Here is a 24,983-nt window from a genome sequence, read left to right as displayed (position 1 = left end):
CTCTCTGGCTCTCGGTCCCGGGCGGTCCCGGAGCCGCTGGCCCGCGTTTTCCTGCCCTGTGCCCGGCGCGGCCGCCTGGGAGGGTCCGCCGGCGGGTGCGGCCTGCGCCGTCGCAGGATTGGGTTGTAGCTCAGGTGAACACGCGCGCGGAGAGAACGCCCAACTCACACACTTCAGTCCTCACGACTGGGAGAAATGTCGAGGCTGGATTTGTAACCAGCACTCTTAGAGCTTCAATATTAAATCACTCCTAAATGGGCTTCCAGAATTTTCTTTTGAACAAAGTAAGTCTCTCAATTTCTTCTCTGCAGGTATAGAAACCTTGGTATCTCATTTTAATGCAGTCGTGATCTCTTGGACTCCCGTCTTGGATATTATTTCTTAGTGATATATAAAATAATTGGTCAAATACAGTAATCTATTCAGGGCAAAAATGTGCCTAGCTAAAATTCTAGCTAAATTTCTGTGAAGAAAAACAGAATATTGAAGGACAACCAGGATCTCTGCCCTGAATCTACAGCACCGAAGCCCAACGGATTCAACAGGTTACAAAACGAAATAAAGCAATGGCACATCTCACACCTGTGGTTGGTTTCAGAAATCCAGTTGGAAGATTAGCATATTCTAGGTGTGGAAAAACAAATTAAGTTCTCATAGAACAGAACTGGATCTGACCCCAGAACTGGCCCACCTTTTACATGTACACACACACACACACACACACACACACACACACTTAAGAATATTAGGAGAGCATTGTCTATAAAAATGCACAAGACGATTTAAAGAGAAATAAACTAATGAAAAAAAAATGTAAAGAAGTGGAAATTTTCAAGGGTTCTACAAGGGTAGATAGATTTCAACAGACAAGGGTTTGGTAGGGGTTGTGTGTGTGTGTGTGTACACATATATAATGTATGTATATCTATGTATATGAATGTATTTTTTTAATGCTTTTAATTTTATTTTTTGAGAGACAGAGACAGATAGCATGAGCAGGGGAGGGTCAGAGAGGGAAGGAGACACAGAATCTGAAGCGGGCTCCAGGCTCTGAGCTAGCTGTCAGCACAGAGCCCGATATGGAGCTCAAACCCACAAACGGTGAGATCGTGACCTGAAGCCTGACGCTTAACCGACTGAGCCACTCAGGTGCCTCTGTATATGAATGTATTATGAGTTTGAAATCATAATAAAAAGGGACTGGGGTTAGAAGTAAAACGTTAACACTATTTGCCTCTGAATTATCTTCTGGCTCTCTGAGCAACAATTAGAAATTACATCCCATTTGTAAGAACAGTTCAATATTATGGTTTGTTTAACAAATGGAATATTTGCCTCACTCACCATAATAGCATTTGAGTTTTTCTTGAACAACTCTTAATCCAACTGTTTTGCTCTGCATTACAAAGCAAAAGTGGTTATCCTTGAATTTTACAACAAAAGAACAGTTTTTGTTCCATGGAAATAAATACCATTGCTCTGTGAAGTTCTCTAAAAGCCTACCAGCACCAGGTATGTTCAAATCTATTACCATTTTTCAAAATGGAGTATTACTTTTTAAAAAATCAGCACTAGGCACCAACTATGGTTTTCAAAATGAAGTATTTCCTCAAAAAGCATTTCTTTAGCCTTAGGTTAATAGTAATATTTGGAGCCTTCTTCCAAATACTTCGAAGCCACCCAAAAGGCCACAGTAATATAACATTATAAAGCAAGCCATTGTCCAATAAAGGGAAAGAAATACAATTCCTTCTGGAAGGTGCATCCCTGAGAGCCCAGCTTGAGTGCAGACACGTAAATCAGCCACCTGTCTTCCCAGAGGAAAATCAGTTAAGATAGTAAAAGACACTACTCTTTGGTTACAAACTTTATTCATTTATAGGTCATCAAATGGTAGTAACACTAAGTGCCAGGCCATATACTTCACACCTAGAATTCAGATATCAGTGAAGACAGCCTAGAATATCTAGCAGCCTGTAATCTAGTGGGGCAAGACCACAGCAAAACCATAGCAAAGAATGTTTCAGTGTCCTCATAGAGAGAGAGAAGCACAAAGAAACAACTGATCAACTTTTCTAGAGGACAGGGCTCTCTCCCAAAGGCACCCCCTGGACTGAATTGAAAGATGAGTAGTTGTGAATGGAGGGAGCAAGCAAAGGCACATTCAGGAAGCACATTCAAGACGGAGGGAGCAAGCACCATACGAGAGGGGAGAAACAGTTGCGTCTATTCAGGAAACTCTAAGCTATGGAGTCCAACTTGATTGGCCTTGAATGCCAAACCTGATTGGAGGGTATCAAGGATAATGATATGTGGGAGCTAGCTTGTACTGGCTTGCAAGAGCAAGTGGTTAAATTTTCAGGAACTTTGTGAATTGGCTTCTCATTATGATTTGGGTCACATATGAACAAGAGTGTATAAAATATATATGCACAGTTTAAGGAATTTTATTTTGAGAGAGAGAGAGAGAAGCAGGGGAAGGGGCAGACAGAGAGGAGAGCAAATCCATGCAGGCTCTATGCCGTCAGCACAGAGCCTGATGCGGGACTCAACCCCACAAACTGTGAAATCATGATCTGAGTCGAAATCAAGAGTCAGACGCTCAACCTACTGAGCCACCCAGGTGCCCCTAAAGAGTATTTTTAAAGTAAACCTCCATGCAATCAACCAAAATAGAACAGTTAGTATCCGAGCAGCTCTACGTACCACTCCCCAATCACACTTCCCTAGAGAAGAAACCATTATTCTAACTTTCAGGACAACAACATACATGCTTTTCTTAATAACCTGATCTCATATGGCTAAGTCCTTAACACCATAGTTTTAACTTTTTTTACTATTCACAAATATATTCATGCTGACGGGATGTCATGACTTGGCATCTATGACTTACTTCTTTTACTCCAGATTGTTTGTGATATTCATCTGCTTTCGGCTTACTGCCTTTATTGTTATCACTGTGTAGAATTCTACTATTTGAATAGACATGAATAAACAATGGTAGTATTAAATTAATATTTGGTTTATTTTCCATTTCTAGCTATTACAGTGCTGCTAGTGTAGCAGGATGCTCGTACAGAATTTGATATCGAGGCTTTTCTTTCCAGGAGGCAACTTTCTTCATGCCAGCGGCACCACTCAGTTGGGTTCGTACCTGAAGAACTGAGCCGCAAACGTCATGTGGCGTAGTTTTTAAAATATATTTGTTACTTCTTTGTCTCCTATATACGTAACACACAAACATGTAGTCTGATTACGTGGTCTCATGTTACAAGGTCATGAGGGTTGTTGTCATGAACACGTATAGCCAGGTTGCCTTGAGGTTTTTTTGTTTTGTTTTGTTTTCCTTAGGGAGGGAACCCTACCACATTAGGAGCATTCATATACATACTTCCTAAGGAACATGTTCAACATTTTCCCCAAGACATGGTGTCAGTTAGGGCTCTGGAAGGAAAAACATTTGTATTTTCAGATGAATTTAAGGACCATTTATAAAGGTGTGGGGAAATCACAAAAGATACTGCAGTAAGTAACTAAGAGCAAGGCTCTGTTGCCACCCCCAGGGCTGAAGGGATGAGGGAAGGAAAAGAGTATCAGAAACTAAAGAGAGCAGAGAGGTCAGTATAAAGAAGTTGTGTCCTAGGGGCACTTGGGTGGCTCAGTCAGCTGAGCATCCAACTTCAGCTCAGGTAGTGATCTCATGGTTCGTGAGTTTGAGCCCCGCACTGGGCTCTCTGCACACTCAGCACAGAGCCTGCTTTGGAGCCTCTGTGTGTCTGTCTGTCTCTGTCCCTCCCTTACTTGTACTCTCTCTCAAAATAAACAAACAACATTAAAATAAAAAACAAAAAACACCCCACAAAAGAACAGTTGTTACCTTTGGTCAAGGGACCTAACTTGCTCAAGATGATCCTACAAAAAGATATATGTGGGAATAAATACCCAACTTCATCTTTCCTCCCTGAGATCTCTCCTATAGTGGTTTCCCCGTTGCCATGGTCCCTTACTGGACAAAAGCATGGTCAAGGGCCAAGAGTAAATCTGGAGGGCAAATGGAAGATAACTAACAAAGGTGCTTATTTAGGAGTGCAGTTGCTGGGTTGTTAAGTGTACACACCTTCAAACTTACTGAAGAAGGGTAATTGTTTTCCAAAGTGATTGTTTTCAAAAGTAGAGTTTACATTGCTCTACAACATCACCAAAACTTAACAGCATTGGATCTTTTCATTTTTGTGAATCTGGTAGGGATGTAATGATACCTCTGTGTGGTTTTATTTTTCATTTCCCTATTTCTAAAATGGCTGAGAAGTTTTCATGTTTCCTGGCCATTTGGATTTCTTTCTATGTAAAGTGACATTTAACATCTTTTGTCCAAACTTCTATTGGCTACCTGTCTTTTTCTTTTTAATACAGAGGAGCTATTTATACCTTCTGGATTATATTCTGGATACTGGTTTTGGGCCAGTGAAATGTGTCGCAAATATGTTCTCTCAGGTGGCGCCTTATGTTCTGACCCTGTAAGTACATAAGATCATAGGTGCTTATTCTTTGTAGTTTTGCTGTATTTCCTAAAAATACCCCAAAGCAAAATCATAGTAAGAAAAAATTAAGTTGGATACATTAGATTAAAAAGATAGAAAAGAATGTGTAGGCAATTTTGAGCAAAGAGAACGAAAGACAAAGAATCAGCAGTGAGAAAAGAGTAGAAAAGTAAGAAAACCATTTTTTATTGGCCAATGAAACACTTCCAGTTTTATTTTAAATTATTATTAAATATTACTAAATGATAACATTCAATTAAATGAAACATGTAGCTGAAACTAATCTCATATTTAAAGTTGAAAACACAGTAAAAAATAAATCTGAGGTAAGGTAATAACAAAATATGATGTTCTTAACTTTTCAAGACATTAAGTCAGTTCTTCACTAAACTTAATTTTGTACAGAATTTAGATAAATAAATCACATAATCAAGAACTCTGAACTTGCCATAGCATATGATAATATTAGGCCCGAGACTGGCATGATAATAAATATAATAATCTAGTAATTTAAAGTCAAGTTACCACTTTGGCAAAAAGCCGTAGGAGATTCTAATTTAACCTATTCTTAAAATATTATTTCTTTATAAATTCAGATAATGTGCTATGAAATATGAAAAATCAGAAAAGAGACAACAAAAATATAACAAACAAAAGACTCAGTTCCTTAAAGGAGTAATAGAAAATGGCTTCCATCTTCATGTTTCAATTAAATAATTATTTTTTTAAAAACAAATTGTATTAATAGCACAAAAGTATTTGGAGTAACTGCTAATCACTACTAAGCTATCTTCTTTCATGAATATTAATAAAAATATGATAGAAATATAACTAAGATGAATGAGAGGTTTAAATACACATTAATCTTTTGAATTACACACTTCTAAAGGGTTATAATAAAAATAGTGAGTGTACAATTTGTACTTTTTCATAGATCTGTGTAAAGTATAAACATAACTGTCGAGAAATGAAATACCACCATTTAAAAGTCCTATATAAAACTTAACACCTTGAATCTTACACTAAATATTTTTAAAGTAAATCACATGCTTATTCATAAGTTAAAGGAATTCTAATAAAAAAAATCAAAGGAATATTCAAATTTAAAGAATTCTTTTAACACAGAAGATAATATTGTGATACTATTTTCCTCAAGATAACAAAACCTTCATGCTTGTTCTGCCAAGCTAATATTCTTCATAGAACTTAGGATAAATTTTAATTATGAATGTTCACGAGGTATTTGAATATATTAGGAGATAAACTATGAATATACAAAGTTGCAGAAGTTACTAAAATCAAATACAGCAATCCAGTGCCAACAAAGTGGGTAAGTGCTGAAATATTCTTATGCTAAAATAGGTTTGTGAGAACCTCTGAGAGCCCTTATAAATGTTTTTATATTTATTATAAAACATAATTAAAAAACAAATCACTTTCTGATTCCATTCCTTATTTCTCATTTTAAAATGATCTCTAACAGGACTGATTTCTGACTGATGTATAATATAAGTGAAATTGTCCTGGTTATCTAAAATGTGTAAAGAAGTACTTATTCCAAATTCATATAAAGGAAATGTCATTTGGGAAGGGATTATTGCACTTGTCTTTCACTAAATGAAGCTGTAAACTTAATGAAGAACAAGAGATTCAATTATTATAAAATAATAAGTTTCAAGTAAGAATAAAATGCTCAATGTTCATTTAAAAAATATATCAAGTGTATGTCTGGGATTGTTTGGTTTTATTTTCTTTGACGATGAGTACTTTGTCATCAATCCTGGCCTGGAATACAAAAGAACATGGAATTAAAATGCAGGAAGATACTTTTTAAATGTTTTGCAAATCATTGATTTTTAAAATTTTACTTGATTTATAAGAGCAAATTTTAACATTTCCTAAAAATTAGACCTCAGAATATAACAATTTTAAACTTAACACCTTAAGCCAGCTTTGTTAAAAGCTCAAATTAGCCATACCTTTTTGTTTTTGTTGCAGTCTTTTGTACTTTTCCTGAGGTATCTTTAGAGGAAAGAAAAGTCAAGAAATTCCATAATGAACAATATGAAATAAATATAAAGCTGTATAAAAAGCTAGAGTTAAAGCTGACCAATTAAAGATAATAAAAACTTCCTAATACTACATAATTCATATTTAGACATACCAGAAACTAACTTTAGAGCATCATTTTTTTTTGTGATTTACTTATTTTATTAGTATACACTTAATTTTATTTTTGAAGTTGGGGTAGACTCAGACTACCAAAAGACAACTTAAAGAAAGGCTGTCTGGCTGTGTGATTATAGTTAATTCATCACTGTGCCTTGGCAAAAGTTCTCTGAAGGAATTTCTTTCTTTTTTTAATTGAAGTATAACTGACACACAATGTTACATCTGTTTCAGGCATACAACACAGTGATTCAACAAGTTACAAGATATCCTGTGCTCACCACAAATGGAGCAATTATCTGTCACCATCTAGTGTGATTATAATACCAGTAACCATATCCCTTATGCTGTACCTTTTATCTCTATACTTACTCATTCTATAGGAATCTCATTTTTTGATTAGGTCACTTAACTTCCTAAACTTTTGAGTTCGTCCTATGCTAAATCAAGCCACAAAAAGAGTTTTCCCAAAATTCAAAACCAATTGGCTTCAGTTAATTCTAACCTATGCTAAGAAGGTTAATAGCATTTTCCTAAATGGCAGCATACACAAGCTATCCCTTTAATTGTATATGCCTCATATTTAACAACAATCTCAATTTCAATAAAACATTCCTAGATAATCAAGTTCTTTAAAATGACTACAAACTCACGGGTACTTTTGGTGCTTTCTGGGGGCTGGTTAGCTAGATTATCCTTTCTCAGTTCCTGGATAATGCCTTTATTTAAGCACACATCCACATGCACATTGAACAGGGTAAGATCTGAAGTCTTTTGTTCCAGGTTACAAACAGGACAAACTAGAGGTTGGGCTGTTACCACTTCAGGTAAATAAGGCTGGGGGCATTCTTGCTGACTTGATGACCCCATATCTTCCAGTGAAACAGCAGAGGAAGAATTCTGACAATGTTGCTCAGTATTAAACGATTTGCTTGGAAGACCAGCACATTCCTCCTGGCTGTGCTTATCACTTAAAGCACCTATACTTTCTGCTTTAGGGGGGTTACCTTTAGTCTCTACTAGCTCTACATAATCTACTGAGTTGATTTCTGAATTCTTCTGATGGGTTTCATAATCCTGCTTCTCACGGAGTGAAAAAGAATGATGTACATTTTCTTTCATGTTAACTTCTGCAGAAGCAGCATGTGAGCATGAGAACATTTTAGAGTTTTCACTAGTTGAAGGTCCATCAAGACAGGCATCTACATGTTTATTAAAGGCTTCCAGACTGATGCTTCCTTGCTCCCTAAAGCAAATGGGACAGGTAAATATCTGAGGCTTATTTGAATTCTCCGATGTTTCTAAATTCTCATTCATCTTCTTTAAAACTTGGAATGAATGTGATGTCTGTAAACTTTGTGCATCCACAGTATCACATTTAAATTTGTCTTGTTGGCCCCATTTCCTTTCTGATCGCTTTGTATCAAAGAAGCTCTTCTTCTGAGACATTTCTAGAGGTTTTAGAAACTGATCTTTGTCAGTTTTCTCTGGCATATCCCCAGGAGCTGACAGAGTGTGGTTTCCAGCCTGTAAGAAGCCAATAATGCTCCTTTGTTGGTGTTTCTTTTCTTCTTCACTGGGAAAGCCAGATAACCGTACACCTAAATGAAACCAACCATAATTAATTTCTTAAAGCCAATTCACTCATAATGCATAATAATATTTTACATAATATTGTTGTGACACATATACAAAAGGCTGTTTAGAGAAAAATAATAAGCAATACTGCATATTTTCTGAATTAAAGGATGTGTTTTCAAAACTGGTACTTATCATGAAATTTACTTTTCTTTTATAAAACTGGATCTCACTAAATAGGATCTGTTTGGAGTTGGCATGATTATATAAGTCTCTCAGTTAACATCTGACATAAAATACCATTAAATACCAACTAACTGAGGCACATGAGGGGTTAAGCCTCTGACTTCGGCTCAGGTCATGATCTCACAGTGTGTGGGTTCAAGCCCCACATTGGGCACTAATGCTGACAGCTGGAACATGGACCCTGCTTCGGATTCTGTGTCTCCCTCTCTCTCTGCCCCTCCCCCACTTGTACTCTCTCAAAAATTGAATAAACATTAAAATTAAAAAAAAAAAATAACAACTAACTAGTTGGAATCAGTTTCACAAAACTCTTTAGCTCTTTAGTGAGCAGAAAGTACAGGGTTCCTACATATCCTCTGCCCACACCATGCACAGCCTCCTCCAAGTGACATCTCGCACCAGAGTGGTACATTTTTTACGACCAATGGACCTACACTGACACAACATTAACACTCAAAGTTCATAATTACATTAGGTTCATTCCTGGTGTTGTACATCCTGTGGATTTTGACAAGTGTTTAATGATATGTATCCACCATTATAGCATCAAACAATAATTTCACTGCCCTAAGAGTCCTCTGTGCTAATTCTGTTCATCCTTGCCCCACCCGTAACCCTTGACATCCACTAATTTTTTCACTGTCTCCAGTTTTGTCTTTTCCGGGTCTCATACAGTTTGAATCAAACAGTATTTAACTTTTTCAAATTGGCTTCTTTTGTTTAATAAGGTAATATGTGTAATATAATAATATAATTTACGTTTAAGATTCCTCCATGTCTTTTTATGTGCATTTTTGTTGTTTCCAATTTTGGCAATTATGAATGATGCTGTTATAAACATCTGCTCTTTAGCTTTTTAAAAATAGTTTATTTATTCATTTATTTATTTTGAAAGAGAGAGAAAGAGCGAGCAAGCAAGCACAAAAGAGTCAGAAGGAGGGAGAGAGACAGAGGGAAACCCAAGCAGGTTCTGCACTGTCAGTGTGGAGCCCCAGGCAGGGGCTTGAACTCCCAAATCATGAGATGGTGACCTGAGCTGAAGATGGAAGCTTAACCGACTGGACCACCCAGGTGCCCCGGCTCTTTAGCTCTTTAACATACTTTATTCAATCAATTTCAAGTGTGTGCTATCTTTCATACATGACATGGCTAATGATCCACTCCTAGCAGTAAAGTTGGCATTTGAGTGCTTGTCCATATACATCCTCCCTCTTTCTTCACCCTGGAAACTTGGTTTGTTTCCAAACCAAGTGTGTTAACCTAGTGTGAATATTTTGTTTTGCTACAAAAATATCAATGTGTTTATAATAAGGTGGTGCCTCAGATACCAAAAGAATATTACATAATATACTCAATAGGCACTAAATTTGCTTTCATAAAATCTGAAAAGTTTAAAATTTTGAAACCTACTTAGCCTGAAAGATTTCAGTAAGTAGTAGGGAAAAGAACAACTTTATTTGGTTCTTATAGGGATTAAATTAATGAGCACTGTTCCACATACATCAGGTTCTAAAAATTAAGAAAAATGACAGCATACGTACAAACTCCTAAAGAGGTTTAAGAAACAAAACGAAGGAGAGACTATTTCTCAAGTTAATTTATTTGAGAAAGTCTAGCAGATTCAAGGAAAAACAAGATAAATCATACCCATAAGTCTTAATCTCAAGGGATGTGGAAAATCGGCATCAATTTCTGTTCTTAGCAATTCTTTAGCAATAGCAAATATTTCTTCTGCAGTAGAAACAACAGATGAAACTGTAAATGCACGAGTTTTTACTTCAAAATTTACATTCTTCAGTTTAATGGTAACAGTTCTACCCTGAAACAAACAGAATATATAGTTACATTAGGCTTTCTAATTTCTAGAAAAAAAGTTACAAAAATTCAGAAAGATCTCTTATTATACATAATAAAGAAGTATAATCAATTAATTATGAAATATGGTAATGAAATCTAAATAAGCTAAAAAGAATAATCTACAAATACATTTTAGCCAATAATTATTACTTCCCTCACACTTATAGTGTGCCTACTGTATGCCAGATACTATGCTAAACCATTTGCACATAAGACTTCCCTTCAGAGTTACTATTTAATGGGTACAGAGTTTCAGTGTGGGATAATGAAAAAACTCTAGAGATTAACAGTGGTGATGATTGCATAGTATGAATGAACTTAATATGACAGAAATGTAACTTAAACATGGTTAAAATGGTGAACTCTATGTTACGTATATTTTATTACCCCCTGGAGGTTCTGAGTGTGGGTTGACTTATTAACTCACATCCAAAGAATAGAGTATGGAAAGGGAAAAATGGTAACTTCACAGTGGAGAAGCCTAGCAAACATTAACTTAACCAGGTGACAAAGGTTAGTATTATTTATGATACCTTATAGTTATCATATACCTTGATAGGATGTAATGAGGACAATTCATCTATAGTATTCTTTTTAAAAATTCATAAGCCCAGTCTAATCATTAGAAGAACATCACCTAAACCTAGATGGAAAGTTATCTTACAGGATACCCGGCCAATACTCCTTAAGACTGTCAAGGTCATGGAAAACAAGGAATTACTGAGAAATAGTCATAGATTAGAGGAGATTGGGAGACACAACAACTAAACACAGTGTGGTTCCCTGGACTAAATCCTGGAACACAAAGAGGACTTTAATGGGAAAACAGGTAAAATTCAAATAATATCTGGAGTTTAGCCAACAGAAATGTGCTAACAGAAGTTTCTTAGATTTGACAAATGTTCTGTAATAATATAGCTATGATAATAGAAGATTTTAATAATGAGGGAAACTGGGTTTATCAGAACTCTCTAAATTATCTTTGCTACTTTTCTTATAAATCTGAGATGATTCTAAAATTACTGGTTTAGGGGCGCCTGGGTGGCTCAGTCAGTTAAGCCTCCGACTTTGGCTCAGGTTATGATCTCACGTTTGTGGGTTTGAGCCCCGCATCGGGCTCTGTGCTGACAGCTCAGAGCCTGGAGCCCGCTTCGGATTCTGTGTCTCCCTGTCTCTCTGCCCCTCCCCCTCTCATGCTATGTCTCTCTCTGTCTTAAAAGTAAATAAAACATCAAAAAAATTAAAAAATAAAAATAAATAAAATAAAATTACTGGTTTATTAAAACTTAAAAAAAAAACAATTCTCTTCATGCTCAGGTATGATAGAGAAGGATTATAAGATATATACTGTACATATATAGATACCCCATTCTTTGTAATAACCTTTGTTGTTTTGGGGTTTTCTTTTGGTAATAACTTTTGAATACCTCTGTGCTACACTTTGTAATAACACCACCTGTGGTTTGAGAGTTTGGAAAAATACTAAATATGGACTATTGTTGAGTGAAGATTATAAAATAGAAATTCAAGGCCTTCCAGGGTTTGTTCTCAAAATGTTAAGTTATCTGGAATTAGAGAACTGAAACAAAACACCTATTCTAGAAAATTACTGTCTACCTGAGGAAAACATTAAAGGATGATTGGAAAGACATTTAAAATAAGTAAATACAGTTCTAGGAAAATCATTATCTTTGCTTTATTCTCTAATGGCATTATAACTCTGATTTTGAACTTATTCAAATGTACTCCTCAAGTAGTATAAACTCTAGAATTATACTGAAGCCAGCCCACCCTCGTAAGTTGCTTCTTCATTGAATGATCTTATCATAGGCCTCAATTATGGGTCAGAACTGAATTTGTCTCTATTGGGGATACTCTTTTCTAAGGTTTCTCAATTTGTTCTCAAATGCAAAATCTAACTCTTCCTTTAAGGTAGTATTTAAAAAATTTTTAAATCTAAGAATACTACATCAAAATAAAGTACCTTTAGTCCTTCTTTCTGCAGATCTTGAGCAAGTTCACTGCAAAGTTCCTGGCACAAGCTATACTGTTCTTCTGCTCTACTCATCTCATTGAATGTCCTAGAAAGACAAGAATGATTTTGGTGCACAAACTAAACTGTAATTCAGGATAATTTAGGAATGATTATAGTATGTTTAAATGAGCCTGGCATTAGGTTATATTCCTCTGCCGTACAAAACAAATTTTCAGATGAACTAAGCTATAATTAAGTAAAAACATTAAGATCTACCTGAATGATGGGAGATCATTTATATATGAACTGATTAGCAAAGGTGCATTTACTTTACCTACAATAGTTTTTTAAAAAGCAGATTCAAGTCTGATATACCACAACAATAAGAGAAAGGATAAAAACTGTATGATCATTTCAATATCTGCAGAAAAAGCATTTCACAAAGTATGACATCTACTCATGATTAAAAAAAAAACAAACCTCAATAAAGTAGGTTTAGAGAGGCGCCTGGGTGGTTCAGTCGGTTTAGCGGCTGACTGGCTTGGGTCATGATGACGGTTTGTGGGATCGAGCCCCGTGTTGGGCTCTGCGTTGACAGCTCAGAGCCTGGAGCCTGCTTCTGATTCTGGGTGTTTGTTTGTCTCTCTCTGACGCCCACCACCCTCCCCCCCGTTTGCTCTCTGTCTCTTTCTCTCTCAAAAATAAATAAAACATTAAAAAAAAATTTAAGTAGGTTTAGAGGAGACATATCTCAACATAAAAATGCCTTACATGAAAAACCCATACTAACATCATACCCTGTAGGGAAGAACTGAGAGCCTTCCTCTGAGGTCAGGTACACGACAAGGATGTCCACGCGCACCACTTTTATTCCACATGTGACTAGAAGTCCTAGCCACAGCTATCAGACAACAAAAAGGCATCCAAATTGGTAAGAAGTCAATCTTTTCACTATTTGCAGATGACATGATATATATATATATATAAAAACCTGTAAGACTCCACAAAGAACTACTAGAACTGATAAATAAGTTCAGTAAGGTGGCAGGATACAAAATCAATGTACATAAATCCAATGCACTTCTATACATTAATTATGAAGCCACAGAAAAACAAATTAAAAAAACCTTCCATTTACGATGTACTGAAAATAATAAATACCTAAGTATAAACTATATCAAATAGGTGAAAGACCTGTATTCTGAAAACTATAAAACACTGGTAAAAGAAATTGAAGACAACACAAAGAAGTGGAAAGACATTCCATGTACATGGATAGGAAGAACCAATATTGTTAAAATGTCTATACTACCCAAAGCAATCTACAGAATAAACGTGATCCCTGTCAAAATACCAACAGTATTTTTCACAGAAATAGAACAATCCTAAAATTTGTATGGAGCCCCAAAAGACCCTGAATAGCCAAAGCAATCTCCAAAAAGCAAAGCAAAGCTTTCAAGTTATACTACAAAGCTATAGTAATCAAAACAGTATGGTACTGGGACAAAAACGGACACATAGATCAATGGAACAAAATACAAATCCCAGAAATAAACTTGACGAAGGAGGCAAGATTATGCAATGGGAATAAGATAGTCTCTTTAACAAATAATGTTGAGAAAACTGTACAGCTACATGCAAAAGAATTGAACTGGACCATTTTGTTACAGCATACACAAAATTAAACTCAAAATGGATTAAGGACCTAAATGTGAGACCTGAAACCATAAAAATCCTAGAATAGAGAACAGGCATTAATTTATCTGACATTGGCCATAACAACATCTTTCTAGATATGTCTCCAGAAGCAAGGAAAACAAAAGCCAAAATAAACTATTGGAAGGGACTACATCAAAATAAAAAGCTTCTGCACAACAAAGGAAACCAACAAAACTGAAAGACAACCTACTGAATAGGAGAAGATATTTGCAAAATGACATATCTGATAAAGAGTTAGTACCCAAAATATATCAAGAACTGATACAACTAAATAACAACCCTCATATGATCCAATAAAAAATGGAGAGAAGCCATGGACAGACATTTCTTCAAAGAAGGCATCCAGATGGCCAACAGACACATGAAAATATGCTCAATACCATTCATCAACAGGAAATTACAAATCAAAACAATGAGATATAACTTCACACGTGTCAGAATGGCTAAAAATCAAAACACTAGAAACAACAACTGTTAGCAAGGATGTGGAAAAAGGTGACCCTCTTGCACTATTGTGGGAATGCAAACTATACAGCCACTGTGAAAAATAGTATAGAGGTTCCTCAAAAATTTAAATATAGAACTACCTATGATCCAATAATCACACTACTAGGTATTTACCCAAAGAATTTGGAAACACTAATTTGAAGGGACATATGCAGCCTTACATTTATTGCAGCCTTATTTGTAATAGTCTAATTATGGGAGTGACTCAAGTATCCACTGACAGATGAATGGATAAAGAAGATATGGTATGTATGTATATGTATATGTATATGTATATGTATATGTATATGTGTGGAACATTATTGAGCCATATAAAAGAATAAAATCTTGCCATTTGCAATGACACAGATGGATCTAGAGTTTATAATGCTAAGCAAATAAACCAGGCAGAGAAAGACAAAAACCATATGATTTCACTCAAAATGGAATTTAAAAAACAAAACAAATAAACAAAGGAAAAAAAAAGGAGACAAACAAAAAACCCCAGACTCTTTTATCTATAGAGAACAAACAGTTCCCAGAGAGGAGGTGGTTAGGGTGATGGATGAAATAGGTGAACAGGATTAAGAGTATACTTATCTTGATGAGGACTGAACAATATAAGGAACTGTTGGATCACTACATTATACACATAAAGCTAATATAACATTATATGTTAACTACACTGGAATTTTTAAAAAGTTGATTCTGTCACCAACAGATTATAATAATGCCCTCAGAACTTACGACACATCATGATATACATGATATATGCTAGTGAGGGTTATCTTAACAAAGTATATATGAGAACATTATTTCAATTATTGTGTATTTTTTGGAACAGAAGTATTTTTAAGTAGATTTAAGGGGATTGTTCCTGGCATCTCAGTAAGAGTTGGTCTAACAGACAACTGGAAATGGAGCGCAGATGATATTAAATGCAGATATTTGAATTCATCTGCACAAGAGTACTGAAAGTAGGCAAGGGGTCATATTAACATAAAAGAGGAAGATGCTAAAGAGAGATCAGGGTAATGAGTTAAAAACCCTGAGCAGAGAACTATTCAGTGAAGAGTCCCTCTTCTTACTCTAATCCAACTACCCAGTTCTCCACCAACCAATGTTTTCAGCTTCCTATTCATTTAAATGTCTCCAGAATATTCTACGTATAAGCAAATAAGTAAATATTTTCTCTTCATTTTTTACATAAACAGTAGAATATTAGACACATTGTTTAGTATCTTTTCAATTCATCGTGGTGAGATTTTCTTATAAATGAATAATTCCCTCATTTTGGTATGGCAGCCTAATATTCTAATTTAATGATTTAAGATCATTGAACCAAACCACTATTTTTAGATATTTAAATTACTTTCTATCTTTTACTATCATAAAAAATATAATAAATAACCTTATATACATGTAAAATGACATATGATTACATATGTGGAATGAATTCCTAGAAAAGGAACTGTGGGATCAAAGTACATGCAGATCTGTGATTTTAAAAGCCATTGCCAAAATACTTGACCCCTGTGGTAGGCAAAATAATAGTTTCCTAAGATGTCCGAATCCTAATCTCTTGGAACCCAGTACATTGCATGATAAAAGATACTTTGCAGGTGTGATTAAGATAGGGAGAGTATCCTAAGATGTCCAGGTGGGTCCAATGTAACCCCAAGGGTTCCCATAAGAAGAAGGCAGGAGGGTGAGTCACAGAAAGACAAGATGTTAGGTCTGAAGATGAACGATGAGTCAAAGAATGCAAGCAGCCTTTAGAAGCTTTTGGCAAGGAAATGGACCCTCCCCTGGACCTTTAGAAAGCATGCAACTCTGTTAACACCTTAATTTCAGGACTCCTGACCTTCAGAACTATGAAAGAATAAACCTGTGTTGTTTTAAGCCACTAAATCTGTGGTCATTTGTTATAGGACCAATAAGAAATCAGTACACTCCCTCCAGAGTTTATAACTATTTTACTCCCATAGTCTTGCCAAAAGAGTATCTTTGCCAACCCATTGGTGAAAAAGGCTTTCTCAGAGAACCTTCAATCTGTATTTCTTAAACTATAATGAAGATTGGGAAAATGTTCAATGATTTAAGAGGATTTGTACTTCTTTCTCTGTTAAGTAACTAGATCTTTCTTCATTTTTTCCTATTGGTTTACTGGCCCTTTCTCCCTCCATCCTTCCACTGTGTAGATTCTTTTACTTATTTTTTTTAGGTTTTTATTTAAATTCCAATTCGTTAACAGTTTAATATTAATTTTAGGTGTACAATACAGTGATTCAACACTTCCATACAAAATCTGATGTTCATCACAACATGGGTACTCTTTAATTCCCACCACTTATTTAACCCGTCTGCCCGCCCGCCTCCCCTCTGGTAACTTCAGTTTGTTCTCTACAGTTAAGAGTGTTTAGAGGTGCCTGGTGGCTCAGTCAGTTAAGTGATCTACTTGGGCTCAGGTCATGATTTCACTGTTCGTGAGTTCAAGCCACACGTCAGCTATCAGCCCAGAGCCCGGAGCCTGCTTCTGATTCTTGTCTCCCTCTTGGCCTTTCCCCACTCATGCTCTGTCTCTCAAAACTGAATAAATGTTAAAAAAAAATTTAAAGAGTGTCTCTTGGTTGTCTCTCTTTTTCCCCTATGCTCATTTTTGTTTCTTAAATTCCACATATGAGTGAAATCATATTGCATTTTCTTTCTCTGACTTATTTTTTCTTAACATTATACTCTCTAGCTCCATCCATGTTGTTGCAAATAGAAAGTTTTCATTCTTTTTTACGGCTGAATTATATTCCATTGTACATGCATACCACATCTTTATCCATTCATCTGATGATGGACATTTGGGCTCTTTCCATAATCTGGCCACTATAGATAATGCTACTGTGAACATCAGGGTGTATATATCTCTTTGAATTAGTATTTTTGTATTCTTTGGGTAAATACCCAGTAGTGCAATTGCTAGACCATAGGGTAGTTCTATTTTTTAACTTTTTGAGGAACTTCCATACTATTTTCCACAGTGGCTGTACCAGTTTGCACTCCCACCAACAGTATAAGAAAGTTACCTTTTCTCCAAATCTTTCCCAACATTTGTTGTTTCTTGTATGGCTGATTTTAGCCATCCTGACAGGTGTGAAGTAATATCTCGTTGTACTTTTGATTTGTGTTTCCCTGATGACAAGTGATGTTGAGCATCTTTTCATGCGTCTGTTGGCCATCTGGATGTCTTCTTTGGAAAAATGTCTGTTCATGTCTTCTTTGCATTTTTAATTGGATTATTCATTTTTGGGGGGTTGAACTTTTTAAGTTCTTTATATATTTTATATACTAAGCCTTTGTTGGATCTGTCATTTGCAAATATCTTTTCCCATTCTGCTGACCCTTTCTTAAGAAATATTAATACTAGCTAATATTAATATTCTTGTGTAGTAAGTAATGTTCTTAATAATAAAAGACAAAATGGAAGAAAAATGGGACAGTACTATCTCACTTTTTCTTTGATTGCTTTTATGTAAATCGCAGCTGAAAACAGAAATTTTTATCAAACTCATTTACTGAATATGTTGTCTTGTAAAAGTCATTCAGCTTTTCTGATCAAAAACAGTATATGTGAGGGGTGCCCGGCTGGCTCAGTTGGAAGAGGGTGCGACTCTTGATGCTGGGGTCATGAGTTTGAGCCCCATGTTGGGTGCAGAAATGACTAAAAATAAATACGTAAGCTTAAACATAATAATAATAATATGTGGAAAAACGAACACAACTTTGTACTAGACCAGTGGTTCTTAAATGTTATCAGTGGAACTCTGGTGTTTGGAGGAGAGATAATTGAGGGACTTTTCAAACAATAACATACTTCCCCAAACAATAAACTCTCCTCAGGATTTCTTTGACTGCCAGACAAGATTATAAACCACTTGAACTAGGTCCCCTCTAAGCTCTCTTTCATCAATCTTACTATTTGACACTTATGTGAATTCACCAATATTTGAAGAGTTTCAGAAATAATTTCCATGGTTCCTTCTTAAACTTCATAAATAACTACTCAGTATAATTTTTCTTATCAACAAGGCTAGAAATTAAGAGTTAGAATCCTAAAATGCTTGGTTTTCACTGAATAGCAAACCCAACACTGTACAATTAACTGCAGTTAAATTTTTTCCCCACTGAGAAAACAGCAAGCAAAGGTAATAAAGCACTGTACTGGGAGGTTTACTAGTGTCAATTACTGAAAAACGTGTGGTTTGCAAACAGACTTTTCTATGTCAGCGATATTTTACTGAATTAAACATCAGTTAAAAAGAACACGAATTATGAACAATTAATAATAACAAAACATTACCTCTCAACGCTCCTGCTTTTCCTTTCTCCATCCCTTGAAATGAAAAAAAAAAAAGTTTTCTTTGCTTTCTCAAAGAAGGCTCAGTTCCGTTTAGTCAACCAAGAGGATTTAATATATCAATTACCATTTAAAGGTCTCAGTAATGTTTTCTGTTAAAATTTATATACCATGAGAAACAGTGAGTTTTTAAATCTCAAAATAAAATTGTCAACCAAGTATAAAGATAAGATGCTACTATGCTTATATGTGTAATGGATCCAGTCTATATCTATCAAAGAGAATAAACTTGAAAATAGATTGGTATTATAAATTGCTTCTATTAAAAGCCTGGATATCAAAACCATAAGTTATAAAAACGAATAGGAGTAAGTAGCATAATGGCTTGCAGTTATACAATATATGTAATTAAATATCAGTGACCTAGCTTTTGGCCTAGTATATTGACTTTGCTCTCCTATAGTTACTTATTACTCATTTTTACTACTCTGTAGAACCTCAGTTAGAATTTGGACACAGCAATAGGATGACTGGGAATCTAAACCATCTAGCTGTCCTGATAGGAGTAATTGAAACCAAAAAGCTGAAATGACATGTAGATTATTTGTTCTTCACATACTGAATGAACCTATTAGGAATAAGGCACTGTTCTAGGCATTGGGTATATAGGTATGACCAAAACAACCAAGTTCCTATCCTTAAGAAACATATTTTAGGGGAGGGAGACAAATAAACAAATACAGAAGTAAATATGGAATATGTTAAAAGATGAGAAGAACTGCAGATTAAAAAGAAAAGCCGAGTAGGGGTATAGAGAATGTACAGAGAAGAGAAGGGAGATTTGCTATTTTATATTATCATAAATTACCTATGAATTTCACTTCAAGGTGCATCTTTAAATACCACAGTTTAATATATGCTGTTATATCAAGGACTATATTGTTTTCAAGCACTATGGAAATACAAAGAGGATAATTCTTATAAAAGGAAGTTTTATTTCCCATTACCTTCAATTACTAGACTAGGTATAGCAGTGTGATTTCCTTCTCTGATCTTTCATTATATCCACTTAAGATCAAAGTCAGTTCACTATGAGCTTACGAATGAGGAGCATGGAGAGAATGCACAACCTGCAATGTCTGTAAGATTTAGCAGGTTTAATTATTTTATCAAACTTCTTTCATATGCCTCCTGAGTAATCTTCCTGCTTTGTTTTATTTTAAGGATAAGAATATAAAGGAGTTATTCTGAGGGCAGGCTGACAGGATGATGACAAAATTATAAAAATAGTGCCCAATGTTAATTCCTATTCTTTTTTAAAATTCCTTCTTTCACCCACTCCCAACAGTGTACCCTTTAGCTCTAGAATGCTTCTTTTTAAGACTAAGATAAAAGAGTGGCAGGGAAGAATCGTAGGGCTTCTTCTCTAGCTGTTTCCTCTTCTACATCTTTGCATGCCTGGTTATGTCAGGACCCTGCCTCTGGATCATGGCTGCAACCCCCCTCTCTTAATGCCCAAGTCCCTTACTCTGCCTTACTTTCTTCATTTGTTTATTTGGCTACTTCCTGTTTCCCACACTATTATGTAAACTCCTTGAAGGCAGGAGTTTGTCTTGTGTCCTACTATTCTTCCTAGTGCCTAGAACAGTACCTAACAAAGTAATTACTCAGTATTGAATGAATCTGTCAATTATTTACAAATCTGGAAGAGAAAAGAAATATAGTTGTTAGTTCATGCAGACTTTCAAAGAATCATTATCTCGTTGCTTAAGGGGTAAATTCTGGAGTATGAGCCACCTTTCTTTCCTCAGCAGACTACCATTATCATTATTTACAAATAATTGTGATTGATTTTCAATAGAAGCTTACAAGGCACGCTAAAAGGCAAGAAAATTCAGACTGAAAGGCAGGTACGGAAAAGAAGTAACTCATCATTCCTCTTATCTAGCTCTCCAACTGCTGTGGCCAAAGCCAAATGAGTGATTCTTTGTTCCTCTTTTCCTTTCTTCCCAGGTCCAATCTTTTGACTCTAACTCAAAAATTATATTCTGGAATGAACTAGCCTACAAAAATTTTAAAACATGCTATTCGTAGAGCCTCCATGTCAATGGTTAATATCGTTATTTCAGCAAATGACAAAGAAAAACCACAATGACTATCCATGTAGATACCTTGCCAGGTGTGTTGAACCTAGACCCAGGGAAATATGAAGAAAATGATGCCAAGATGTTTCAGAAAAAAGAAGAGAAAGTAATGCCCTCTGTTGGTAGAGTTCTGTACAAGTAATGATTCCAAGGGCCTTTAACATTTTCTCTGTAACTTGTCCTATTCCAGAAACCTAGAAAATAGTCAATATTTATCATTAGCATAGTTTTACATTAAGGCAAGAACAGATATTTAACCTCCTTATGCATTTTATACCCAATAAAAGTTATGAATTATGTGATTATCTTCAAATCATGCAAGAAAACTGCTTTAATTATTTTTGGGCACATCTAGTGTTCCAGGGAAATTAAAACTTTTTAATTTCATGTAATTTTAAAAAGTTTTAAAAAAAGAGTTCTGTTACAGAAGCTTAGATAGAAAATAGTGAAATAAACACATTTAAAATACACAGGAAAACATGAATCTTTATACCCTGTGATCTGTTGTGACCCACTAAAGCTGGTCTGTTCCAAAGTTCTTTGACCCCAGAACTTGTTTTAATGGAACATCTACTCATATCTTAAAAAACACACTGGAAAATACTGCTTTATAGCTATGCCTTATGAATCTTTAGTGTACTATTACCTGTTGTGAAAGCTGGTATGTTCCAAAGTTCTTTTACTCCAGAACTTGTTTTAATGGAACATTTAGTCATATCTTGAAAACCACACTGGAAAACACTGCTTTATAGCTACATCTTATATATTCTAAACGATTTAGTGATCACACATTATATTCTTTGAATCACTTCTTGGCTTTTTGGCTAATAACAGGTATAGTACACTATATTGATTACAGCCTTTCCTCTGAGCATTGAAAAATGTTTATTTAAAACCAATCCTATACATTATGTTGAGTGAGAAAACATCAAATAGTGTCTAATCCAAGTGTTTTTTAAAAAAGGCATATATAGGGAGAAAAATCTATAAGCTGTAAAAAAGTAATAAAACACACACTGTTACATTAAGAGATCATTTTACTATTTTAAAGATTAAATAAAGTATTTTTTTGTCAAAAACAAATTTCTAAATCTCTGAAGTATCATATGGATTAATCTGATGGCAAACTAGACTTTAGAATTAAGATAGTATATTAAGTTACAGTTGAAGGTCTCTTCCAAGTATTCTTTTTATTTCTGTTGTTCTTGGCAGTAATACACTTAAAAGTCTTTCACCTATTACCTTCTTAAAATTTTTTGGCAAACAAGCTTCTTAAACCTCAGTTTAAGATTTCAAACAAAGATTTTTTCAAGCCCAAATTCAATCCTCCACTTTACTTCTTGCTTGTTACCTATAGGCCTAGAACTTTTCAGCAAAGAATGATTATTACCATCCTAAGTAGTGTCTCTTCTGAATATACTTATATAAATACATATATGTTTATTTATGTAAATAAAATATATATAAATTTTATATAAAATCTCACCTTTCTAATGGGTAAGTCCTTGATGAAGTCCATCACAGCTTGTCTATTAGGGAGAATTTGGTACTGTCCATTTGGTTTATTCTTATCACTGCATACTTTTGCTAACATTGTATTTGGGGCAATGCCTTAAAAGAAGAACACTCTGATGAAGAAGTTGACATATATGATTTTAAAATATGTGGTGATAATACTGAAAAAAAAATGGTGAGTGCAAAAAATCTAACATGATTTTTTTTTTACCCCTTAATAGGTTTATTTCTGCTATTATTGAGTGCTTCTTAAAAGTCATCAGAGTGTTGAAGCCCAAAAGGAGAAGGATGGGAATGGGCCCAGACAGTCATGGCTGATGGCAGAAAGCTACACTGTCTTCTTTATCACAGGTTTTCCAACCTCTGATTCATTTGTGAAGCCGAGAGAGATGTTCTATAGAGTTATCTGGAGGACTTCAGCTAAAGATGATAAACACACAAGTGGAAGCCCTTCACTCACTCTGGACGCTTAAGAATTTCAAGATAAAATATAAGCAAAGTGTTTTTGATGTATAACTAAGCATGAAGTCAAGAAAAGAAAATTGCCAAGTTACAGAAGCAAAAAGAAAACATCAAAGCCAGAGGTGAATAGGAATTGTACTGTGCACAGGTGAGATCTAAACCCATGCTATGTATAGAATGTAGAAACCCAGGCTATGATCCTAACTTTAAGAACTTGTCTTGGTCTTAGGACGCCTGGGTGGCTCAGTCGGTTAAGTGTCTGACTTCGGCTCAGGTCATTATCTCACGGTTTGTAAGTTTGAGCCCCGTGTCAGGCTCTGCGCTGACAGCTCAGAGCCAGGAGCCTGCTTTGGATTCTGTGTCTCTCTGCCCTTCCCCTGCTTGCACTCTGTCTCTCTCTCAAAAATAAAACATAAAAAAAAAAACATTTGATAACTTCCAATCTCCTCAGGGCTCGGTATGATTTTAGGAAAAAGGATTGTTTAGTTACTATGAGAGCAGAAATAAAGAATTTTTAATCTCTTCATGCTATTTTATTTTATTTAAAATTTTTTTAAATGTTTATATATACTTTTGAGAGAGAGAAAGAGAATGAGAGAGAGCGCAGAAGCAGTGGAGGGGCAAAGAGAGAGGGACTTACAGAATCCAAATCAGGCTCCAGACTCTGAGCTGTCAGCACAGAGCTTGACTGGTGGCTTGAACTCACTAACTGTGAGATCATGACCTGAGCCAAAGTCAGATGCTTAGGCAACTAAGCCACCCACGCAGCCCTCTCTCCATGGCATTTTATTAATTTATTTTAAAAAAAATTTTTAATGTTTATTTTTGAGAGAGAGACACACAGAATGTGAGCAGGGGAGGGTCAGAGAGAGAGGGAGACACAGAATCTGAAGCAGGCTCCAGGCTCCGAGCTGTCAGCACAGAGCCCAACGCAGGGCTCAAACCCACAAACTGTGAGATCATGATCTGAGCTGAAGTTGGCCACTTAACTGACTGAGCCACCCAGGCACTCCACCATGTCATTTTAAAGTCTAAGAGTAATTTCTAAGTTTATTTAAGTGACATTATTAGTTTATGTACCATCTTTAGAAGCAAAACAGGGCTGACTTATAGAAAAGATCCAGAATATAATTTAAGATGCATGTTTACTCTTTGAAAAAGTCTTCTATGTAGATTATCCACATAAAAAAAATCAGGGTTCCTGGGTGGCTCAATTGGTTGAGTATCCAACTTTGGGTCAGGTGATGATCTTGTGGTTCATGGGTTCAGGCCCCACATTGGGCTCTAATGCTTAAAAAAGGATAGCTTAAAAAAGGATAGCTACATGAGATTTATGAGTTTTTTCTTTGGGCTCATGGACCTTTCTGCTGAATTCCAACTTACCTGTAGGTTCACAGTATACTGAATAGGTAAAGTTGTTAGAAACTGAATCATAAAGGGTAAGTAAAATGTTACTATATACTTCATAACAGGAAACTACTAATATTATGCTTATATTAGCCAGTCTGAAAATTTTAACTATGGTAGCCATCAAATCCCTTTTAAGTACCTGCACTGGCTGTCAATGTTGTTTTTTGCTCAATTCTGAAACGAATTTCCTTTACCGCTTCCTCGGCTGATGTCCCAAAAACAATTGTATTTTGGAGTACTTGAGGATTATTTTGTTCTTCAGAGTTTGCTTGGAAAGGATTTCCTTGGGGGTGCAAATCAGGAGGACTATCATCAAAAAGTAGTGGAGAGACGGATCGCTCATGCTCACTCACTTTATTCACTTCTTCTCTGGGTTTATCTAAATTTTAAATAGGAACAGTAATTATCTTCATTTTAAGAAGTACATACTTCATAAATGAGGTTTCAGTAAATTCTTTTTAAAGACAGAACAAATCTAGTTTAGTTGTTTATTTTTTAAGTTTTGTTTCTAAGAACCAAGATCAGAAATGCTA

The 24,983-nt window shown here is 35.4% G+C and overlaps 2 protein-coding genes across 3 annotated transcripts in view; both read right to left on the bottom strand.

Moving 5' to 3' along the window:
* ANKDD1B (ankyrin repeat and death domain containing 1B) overlaps positions 1 to 3,180 on the bottom strand; it is a 60,134-nt gene extending 56,954 nt beyond the window's left edge. Inside the window, exon 1 of the mRNA XM_029941215.1 lies at positions 3,155 to 3,180. Coding sequence (XP_029797075.1) covers positions 3,155 to 3,180 — 26 coding nt within the window. The remainder of the gene's footprint in view (positions 1 to 3,154) is intronic.
* Positions 3,181 to 6,147: 2,967 nt separating this feature from the next.
* Positions 6,148 to 24,983, bottom strand: part of POLK (DNA polymerase kappa) — a 73,023-nt gene continuing 54,187 nt past the window's right edge. For both annotated transcript variants that reach the window (XM_029942448.1, XM_029942449.1), the window contains exons 7-15: positions 24,590 to 24,829; positions 22,550 to 22,674; positions 21,091 to 21,257; positions 18,923 to 18,955; positions 12,376 to 12,472; positions 10,182 to 10,353; positions 7,364 to 8,311; positions 6,521 to 6,563; positions 6,148 to 6,326 (exon numbers count right to left, since the gene is read on the bottom strand). In XM_029942448.1, coding sequence (XP_029798308.1) covers positions 6,242 to 6,326; positions 6,521 to 6,563; positions 7,364 to 8,311; positions 10,182 to 10,353; positions 12,376 to 12,472; positions 18,923 to 18,955; positions 21,091 to 21,257; positions 22,550 to 22,674; positions 24,590 to 24,829 — 1,910 coding nt within the window. In that variant the 3' untranslated portion in view covers positions 6,148 to 6,241. The remainder of the gene's footprint in view (positions 6,327 to 6,520; positions 6,564 to 7,363; positions 8,312 to 10,181; positions 10,354 to 12,375; positions 12,473 to 18,922; positions 18,956 to 21,090; positions 21,258 to 22,549; positions 22,675 to 24,589; positions 24,830 to 24,983) is intronic.

Source organism: Suricata suricatta, chromosome 6, assembly GCF_006229205.1.
Source record: "Suricata suricatta isolate VVHF042 chromosome 6, meerkat_22Aug2017_6uvM2_HiC, whole genome shotgun sequence".
In the NCBI taxonomy this organism is placed as follows: Eukaryota; Metazoa; Chordata; class Mammalia; order Carnivora; family Herpestidae; genus Suricata; species Suricata suricatta.
This window is presented reverse-complemented; position numbering and strand designations above follow the sequence as displayed.